Source organism: Callithrix jacchus, chromosome 10, assembly GCF_049354715.1.
Source record: "Callithrix jacchus isolate 240 chromosome 10, calJac240_pri, whole genome shotgun sequence".
NCBI lineage: Eukaryota > Metazoa > Chordata > Mammalia > Primates > Cebidae > Callithrix > Callithrix jacchus.
This window is the reverse complement of record NC_133511.1, coordinates 47,182,607-47,191,451: the sequence shown is the minus strand read 5'-3', so window position 1 is coordinate 47,191,451 and position 8,845 is coordinate 47,182,607. Positions and strand designations below refer to the sequence as shown.

At 48.5% G+C, this 8,845-nt stretch overlaps 1 protein-coding gene and 1 pseudogene across 1 annotated transcript; one reads left to right on the top strand and one right to left on the bottom strand.

The window, feature by feature from the left end:
- The first annotated feature begins 1,775 nt into the window (after positions 1–1,775).
- Positions 1,776–6,663, top strand: LOC128929108 (endogenous retrovirus group FC1 Env polyprotein-like). The gene is made up of 2 exons (XM_054241808.2): positions 1,776–5,910; positions 6,005–6,663. The coding sequence occupies exons 1-2, from the start codon at positions 4,433–4,435 to the stop codon at positions 6,030–6,032; spliced, it is 1,506 nt and encodes a 501-aa protein (XP_054097783.2). The 5' UTR covers positions 1,776–4,432; the 3' UTR covers positions 6,033–6,663.
- A 1,207-nt stretch (positions 6,664–7,870) lies between these two features.
- On the bottom strand, positions 7,871–8,620 carry LOC144578077 (cytochrome c oxidase subunit 3 pseudogene; annotated as a pseudogene).
- Between the last annotated feature and the right edge of the window lie 225 nt (positions 8,621–8,845).

Genomic DNA, 8,845 nt, shown 5'->3' with positions numbered 1-8,845 from the left:
CCCAAATTGAGAGACGTTTAGGATCCTTCTCAGCCGACCCGTCCACCTATATTAAGGAATTCCAATACCTCACTCAAGCCTACAGCCTCACTTGGCATGATATTCACATTGTCTATTCCTCCACCTTCACAGTGGAGGAGCACGAGCGCATCCTCGCTGCAGCCAGAAACCAAGCAGATAAAGACCATGCTATAGATAACCAGATCCCCCTAGGCCCCAAAGCAATCCCAGGTGAAGACCCCCAATGGGACTATCAGGCTAATCGAGGGTCTGATATACCCAAGAGGGACCGCATGATTAGATACCTCCTCAGGGGAATGGATGCTGTATCTAACAAAGTTGTAAACTATGATAAACTGAGAGAAATCACCCAACTACCTGATGAGAATCCCGCCCTCTTTCTCGCCCACTTGCAAGAAGCCCTAGTCCGGTATACTCAGCTAGATCCAGCCTCCCAGAACGGGGCCACTGTATTAGCCTCCCATTTTATCTCCCAATCAGCACCCGACATAAGAAAGAAACTAAAGAAAGCAGAAGAGGGGCCAGAGACTCCCATCCAAGACCTGGTAAAAATGGCCTTTAAAGTATTCAATGCCAGGGAAGATGCGGCTGAGGCTGCCCGCCAAACTCACATGAAGCAGAAGGCTGCCCTCCAGACCCAAGCCCTAGTGGCGGTTCTAAGGCCGGCAGGGAACCAGAAGCCCAAGGCCGAAACCCATGCCCCTCCGGGAGCATGTTTCAAATGTGGAAAGGAAGGACACTGGTCCCGAGCCTGTCCACAACCACGGCCACCAACTAAGCCTTGCCCTGTCTGTCAGCTCCCGGGACACTGGAAGTCAGACTGCCCCAGCTTCCCCAGGGTGCCGGTTCCTCAAAACAGACACACTGGCGTTATGCAGCCGGCGGTCACCCTCGGTAGGGAGGAGCCTGCTTGCCAGGAGCCAACCTCTGAGGGAACTTCATTCCCCAGCCTATTAGGGCTGCTAGACGACTAGCGGGGCCCTGGCTTACCGACTCCGGTTACCCTCGCCGAGCCAAGGGTCAAAATTCAGGTAGCGGGTAAAAGTGTCTCATTCTTGCTCGACACGGAGGCTACCTACTCTGCACTTCCTTCTTATTCTGGCCGTCTCACCCCTTCCCAGGTCTCGGTCATGGGAATCGACGGGACCCCGAGTATCCCCTACCAAACCCCACCACTCATGTGCTCATATAACTCCACTCCCTTCACCCACTCCTTTTTAGTAATCCCCACCTGCCCAGTTCCCCTTCTGGGGCGAGACATCCTTTCAAAGCTGAAGGCCGTCATAACCTTCCCCTCCGCCAACCCACACAGTCTCTTTCTCCTAGCCTTCACCTCAGACACTGAACCCCAAAAAGCCCTGTCAGAACTACTCCCGGAAGTCCACCCTCAGGTCTGGGACATTAACAACCCGTCTGTAGCTACACACCACCAGCCAGTTCAAGTCCACCTTAAAGACTCCTTGCCTCATTTTCTCTGCCGCCCCCAATTTCCTATCTCTAAAGCCCACCGTATGGGTATCCGACCCATCATAGAGAAACTAAAAGGTCAAGGCCTCCTAATTCCCATTAACTCCCCATGTAATACCCCCATCCTCCCAGTACGAAAACCCTCAGGACAATATAGACTAGTCCAGGACTTGCGCTTAGTCAATGAAGCTGTAATTCCCATACATCCAGTTGTCCCCAACCCGTACACCATTCTCTCTAACATTCCCCCAGAGACCACCTGTTTCTCAGTCTTAGACCTAAAGGATGCCTTCTTTACTATACCTCTACACCCCAACTCCTACTTTATCTTTGCCTTCACTTGGGATGATCCCCTCATGAACATGTCCCAGCAACTGGCCTAGACAGTCCTTCCACAGGGCTTCTGAGATAGCCCGCACCTATTCGGCCAGGCACTCGCCACTGACCTACTTCACTGCAACCTCAAGCCCTCTCACCTCCTCCAGTACATAGATGACCTTCTTATCTGCTCCCCCACCCGCCAGGAGTGCATCCAGGCCACCACCGCCCTACTCAATTTCCTAGGAGATAAGGGATACCGGGTGTCACCAACCAAAGCACAAATAGCCTCACCCACTGTCACCTACCTAGGCATACAGCTCACACCTGGGCAACGGTCCATCACAATCGACCGACTACAAGCCTTAAAGGCACTCCAGGCCCTCGAGTCAGCAAAAGAAATCTTCTCCTTCCTAGGACTGGTAGGTTTTTTCTGCCATTGGGTACCTAATTATGCTTTGCTAGCAAAACCTCTATACCATGCTGCTGCAGAAGACCCAAGGGACCACTCTCCTCACCAGGTTCTGTCAACCAGGCATTCAAGTCACTGCTTAGTGCCCTATGTACTTCCACCAGCCTAGCCCTGCCTAATCCCAACTTACCCTTCCAACTATATACAGACGAGAAACAACATACAGCTGTAGGAGTGCTAGTCCAACCAGTAGGAAAGACCCTTCTGCCTATAGCCTACCTGTCTAGACAACTTGACCCAACTGAGCGAGGATGGCAGCCATGTCTTAGAGCCCTAGCTGCAGCCGTCACCCTAACCACAGAAGCTCTTAAGATCAATCTACAACTCCCACTCCAAGTCTTTTCTCCACACAGGTTGACTGAACTGCTCAGTCAACACTCTCTGCCCCACCTCGGGCCCTCCCGTATTCAACTGCTTCACCTACTGTTTATTGAGAACCCCAACATCACTCTTTCTCACTGCTCCTCGTTAAACCCAGCTACCCTCCTCCCTTGCCCTCCGTACTCCAGCCCCCTACATTCCTGTACTGAAATCCTCAAATTAGCCCAGTCTCCTCGTCCCGACTTGCTACCTCAACCCCTACCATCTGCCTCCGTTACCCTATTCGTTGATGGCAGCTCTATACCTCATCCCACCGGCCCACGGAGAGCAGCCTATGCTGTAGTAACTCACTCTGAAATTATAGAGACCCGCCCCCTTCCTCTTGGGACCACTTCACAACAGGCTGAATTAGTCGCCCTTACTCGGGCCCTATCCTGGTCCCAGAACAAAGAAATAAATATATATACTGACTTCAAGTATGCCTTCCTCATAGCTCACTCACACTGAATGATCTGGAAGGAACGAGGCTTCCTCACCACTAAGGGCACACCCGTTCTCAATGGAAAACTCATTGCTGCTCTTATTCAAGCCGTTCAACTCCCTAGCAAGGTAGCCATCGTCCACTGTAAAGGGCATCAGTCCCTGAACTCACCATAGCCGCAGGGAATGCCTTTGCAGACAGGGTAGCTAAAGACACAGCAAGAAACCGTCCACCACCCACCTCCACTCTCTGTTTCTTGTCCAAGTCATATAGCCCTCAATACTCTACCTCAGAACTCCAGGCCCTCCAGTCTACCCCCGGGGTACGGTTCAGGGATGACTGGGCCTTCAAGCATAACCTCCTCATCCTCCCTGAAAAGCAAAAGTACCAGATAATCCAAGACATCCACAATTCACTCCACATTGGGCCTAAAGCCCTATACCGGTTCCTCAACCCACTTTTTCACCCTCACCATCTCCTCAGTACCATACAGGAAGTCCAGTCCTCATGTACTGTCTGCGCAAAAACTAATTCCCAGGGTTCCTGTCATCCTCGGCGCCAGCTTCATCAGCTATGCGGGTTCCTACCTGGCCAAGACTGGCAAATTGATTTCACCCATATGCCAAAGCACAAACAGTACCGGTATCTGCTAACCATTGTTGACACTTTTTCAGGCTGGATTGAAGCTTACCCCACAGCCTCTGAGTCTGCCGGGACAGTAGCCACTCATCTCATTCAAGACATCATCCCACGCTTTGGACTCCCGGCTACCATACAGTCAGACAACGGCCCAGCCTTTATCTCCAAAGTCATTAATGCCATTTCTACCTCTCTAGGAATTCAGTGGAAGCTACACGCCGCCTACCATCCGCAGTCCTCTGGTAAGGTGGAACGGGCCAATGGCCTAATAAAGGAGCATCTGACCAAACTCATGCTTGAGCTCCGCCAATCCTGGGTAACCTTGCTTCCTATTGCCCTCACCAGGTTGAGAGCAAGCCCCCAGGGCCCATCACAGCTTAGCCTGTTTGAGCTGCTGTACGGTCGCCCCTTCCTACTTTCAACTCCCCCACCACCAGAGACCACTCCTCTAGACAGCTACCTCCCCTACTTTACTCTCCTTCGCAGCCTTCTCCGAGAACACGCCAACACTTCTCTTCCCCAACCCACCAAGCCATCTGAAAATACACAGAAAGTCTCCCCCGGGGACTCAGTTCTTATCAGGACCCTCTCCCCAAAGCCCCTCGCCCCCAAGTGGGAAGGACCATACACAGTCCTCCTTACCACTCCATCAGCTATAAGAGTTGCTGAAATCCCATCTTGGGTCCACCTGTCTCGGGTAAAAAAGGCCCCTCATGGACCCTCCCTATGCTGGAAGGCTGTTCCTACTGGCCTTTTATCTGTCAAACTTACCAGGGCCTAGCAGCCACACCCCCTACAGATGGAGATTTTTCCTAACTGAAAACTATACCAAAACCACCTTCATCTGTAATACCCCCCCATACAGCCACAACCATCTTCTTGCAACTTCCGACTGCCCCGCAGCCGGATGCCAAAGGGCCATATATCTGAACTTCACCAAATTCCACAACATCCATATTAATATACCTCTCATGTGCTTCAACCATGACCAACCATCAGGTGCATGCAATAATACTCCTTGGCGCTCCTGCATGGGATGTACTTGGATGAACTGTCGACTACATATAGCCATCAAGTCCACAGTACCTGCCCGATCTCAGCTCAAAATCATCCCAGACATAGATGGAGAAGGAAACACCATTATCGGTTCTACACGGTATTCCATTCTCATACCTGACCCCTGGGACAACCGGTGGAAAAGCCCCCAGAAAGCTGCCGTGTATGACCACATAGATACCAAATATCCCTCTTCCCACCTGTACATCTGGGGGACATACATACGTACAGTCCACCAAGTCCACTCTGATATTAGCCTACAAGAAAAATCTCTGAATGACCAATTACAACCACATTCGTCTCCGTTTTCCTGGTTAACTTTTCTCCAAGAAGGAATCAAGTTAGCTAACCTCTCAGGACTAACTGACCTAACCTCATGCCTCATGTGTGCCTTCTTAGGACAGACTCCCTTCGTTGCAGTCCCTTACCCCATCCCTCTCAACCTTTCAGCCTCAACTTCTTCCTTCTCCCCCGTCAGGGATGTCGATCTCTACACTCCACCTGATTTTGAACAGCTACCTGTGTGCTATTCCCTAGGCCGAAACTTCCCTAGCTGTAACAGAACTATACGGGTAACCACCAATATAACAGCCCCACGAGGAACATTTTTTTGGTGTAACAGGACCTTAACAAAAACTCTCTACATCGGTCTTTCCTCATCTCTTTTATGCCTCCCAGTAACCCTAGTCCCTCGACTCACTATATATTCTTCAGCCGAATTCCAGATGCTGCAAGCTCCCCATCGCCGCACCCGACGAGCTGCCTTCCTACCCATTGCCGTTGGAGTCTCCCTTGCTGGTTCAGCACTTGCAGCAGGATTAGGGGGAGGGGCACTAGTCCACTCTCACCTGGCCATAGCCCGACTGACCTCACAACTCCAAGCAGCTATTGATGACTCTACTGAGTCTTTAGCATCACTCCAACGACAGATCACCTCAGTTGCCCAAGTTGCCTTGCAGAACCAAAGAGCCCTGGACCTGCTCACTGCTGAACGAGGAGGGATCTGTATCTTCCTACAAGAAGAGTGCTGTTACTACATCAATGAATCCGGCCTAGTAGAAACCCGAATCGAGAGCCTCCAGAAACTCAAAACTAACCTGCAGAGTCAGAAGTTCTCGGCTGAAGCCACAGCATGGTGGTCTTCCTCTATGTATACCCTCTTGTCCCCATTGCTTGGGCCCCTAGTAGCCGTTTGCCTAATCTTACTTATTGCTCCTTGCTTTCTACAGTTTATACAGCAGCGCTTTCAAGAACTGACTCGAGTCACCATCCACCAGATGCTGCTCCAACCCTGCCCTGAACGAGTGCAAGAAACAGACCTCTCCCTGAACATCCAGGCTCCTTAAGAAAAGAGACCTCTTCAGAACCCCCCGTCGACCCTTGTCAGCAGGAAGTAGCCAGAGAGACAACCGATGCCCCTGACCCCTCTTTTTCTTTTCTTTAAGGAGTCGGGAATGTTTGGAAAACTCTGCCTCTACCGTGAAAGCTCTCTCTCTCTCTCTTCCCCCCCCCACAAAGAGGCTCTCCTATCTTTACATACCGCCCTGGCCTTCCCGCCGCCGCAGCCACCTCCCGCTGCTTCTGCCTTATCAGCACTCCCCAGCTCCCCTCCCACCGCTTCTGCCTCATCAGCCCTCCCCAGTTTCCCGCCGCCCGGTTTCTGCCTCATCAGCTCTCCCCGGCTTCCCGCCGCCCGGCTTCCCGCCTAGCGGTTCAAACTGGCCAACAGTTGCCCACCACCTCAGCCCCCAACTTTTCCACTCCTCCAGCCCTTCTACCCCTATAAAACAACCCTGCCCCTCTGAGCGGGGCGGCCATTTTTCCTTTTCGTCCCGGCTGGCACGCCCGGAGGCTCTTTTCTCTCAATAAAGCCTGAACTTAAGAACTTTCTTCTTGCCTGCGGTCCGGTTTTTTCCGAACGAGCTCAGTCCTCCCGCAGAGGGTAGGTCGGACAGATATAAAATATAGTTCTGTGGCTGTAAATGTTATATTTTAAAAGTCTGTAGGAAGATCAGTACAGAAATACAGTTTTTTCTTGGGAGTGATTCATTGGACAGATAAATTGGCTTGCTAGGATTATAAGAGACAGTAGTCAGGCTGTTAAGATTAGAAGGAGTGACGTCAGTGGGTCAGAAGAGAAGATTAATGAGAAGTTGGATGAGTTATTGTTGAATTTATTAAAAAATAGTAGGCTGATGAATCTTACACAATGAATCTGCTACTCCGTAGATGATGAGTAGACTGTGGGTAACCATGTGGATTCAGATTATAGAATTTTTAGAGCATCATGTCATTGGTAATAGTATAATTATTGGAATAACAAATTTTAGCATTGAAGTAATTTAGATTTTGTACATAATCTAGGCCATATATATTGGATATTGAAACTAGTAATGTGAGGCCCACTGCAACCTCACAGGCAGCAAATACTAGGAAGGCAATGGGTATTATGGATGCTAGAGTGAAATGTGTGTTTAAAGTTATAAGAGTATTTGTGATAAACATTGATAGTATTATGCCTTCTAGGCATAGCAGGGATGATATTAGGTGGGATCGATAGACTGATACTCCTAGCAATGATATGGTATATGCTAATGTTGATAGAAATAGAAGGCATTTGATAATTATGGTCTACCTTAATCTAATGAGTCAAAATCACTTATTTTGACTTACTATTCAATTCAGTCTAATTTTTCTTGGGCTTATTCACAGGTCAAGTCTAGGATTAAAATGGTCACCAGTATAAGAGCTGTACTGATTATTAGTTTTAGGTTGATTGTTTAAAGGGCTCATGGCAGAGGCAGTAGTAGAGCAATTTCTAAGTCAAAGAGTAGGAACGTGATGTCCACTAGAAAGAATTTCATGGAAAAAGCCGGGCGGGCAGAGGCTATTGGGTCAAATCTGCATTCATAGGGGTTGGATTTTTCTACACAGATATTCAATTGTGGGAGTCAAAATGCAATTATTAGTAAGAAGGCCAGTAAGGTATTGGTCACCAGGGCTAGTGTTAGGTTAATTACTCTCTTTAGGGCATTACTGAGGCTAATTGACTGAAAGTCAGTGGCAGTGTTTATACCAAAAGAGTATGACCCTCATCAATAGATAGAGACATAGAAGAATAGTCATACTACATCTACGAAGTGTCAATATCCGGCAGCAGCTTCAAAAGCAAAGTGGTTGATCTGTAAAGTGGAATTTTAATTGGCGGAGGAGGCAGATAGTGAGAAATGTTGATCCAATAATGTGACGTCCATGAAAGCCTGTGGCTATAAAGAATGTGCAGCTGTTGATCCCCTCAGAGATAGTAAAGGGGGCCTCAAAATTTTCTGAGGTTTGTCAGAGGACAAAGTGATTGATAATGCTTGAAATATTTGTTTTCGATTACCTTCTGTTAAGCTGTGGTGGACTCAAATAATTGAAACTTCTGATGGGAGTAATACAGATGTATTTAAGAGGGGAACTTGTAAGGGGTTGAGGGGAAAAGTTCCTGTTGGGGGTCAATACCCTCCGAATTTTTGAGTCAGGACTAGACTAAAGAGGTAGAATGCTCAGAAGAAGCCAGCAAAAAAGAATACTTCTCAGATAATAAATAGAGTTATTCCATATTGGAGGCCTTTTTGGATGATGAATGTGTGGTGGCCTTGGAATGTACTTTCTCGGATAATGTCACGTCATCATTGGTATATTGTCAGTGTGTTGGTCAGTCAGCCTAGGGTTAAAAGGGTGATAGAGTTAAAGTGAAATCACATGGCCAGACCAGATGTTATTAGGAGGGCTGAGAGAGCTCCTGTTAGTGGTGAGAGACTGGGGTCCACTATACAGTAGGCATGTGTTTGGTACCTCATTATGTATTTTTGTGTAAGTAAAGGCTTACTAGTAGTGTAAAAACATAAGCCTGAATAAGGGTTACAGTGAATTTGAGAATGGTTAGTAGGATTAGAATAATGAAAGCGACTGAAACTGTGGGAAAACTGATGGTTGATAGTACTGTTGTGGCTTCTCCAATTAAACGCATTAGTAGGTGTCTGGCTGTAATATTGGCAGTTAATCACATATCTAGTATCATTGGT

Bases quoted from the DNA above. Each gene is read 5' to 3' on its own strand.
- LOC128929108 (XM_054241808.2), top strand. From the start codon at position 4,433: ATGGACCCTCCCTATGCTGGAAGGCTGTTCCTACTGGCCTTTTATCTG. The intron at 5,911-6,004 runs GTGGTCTTCCTC...TGCTTTCTACAG, and splicing joins TCGGCTGAAGCCACAGCATG to TTTATACAGCAGCGCTTTCA.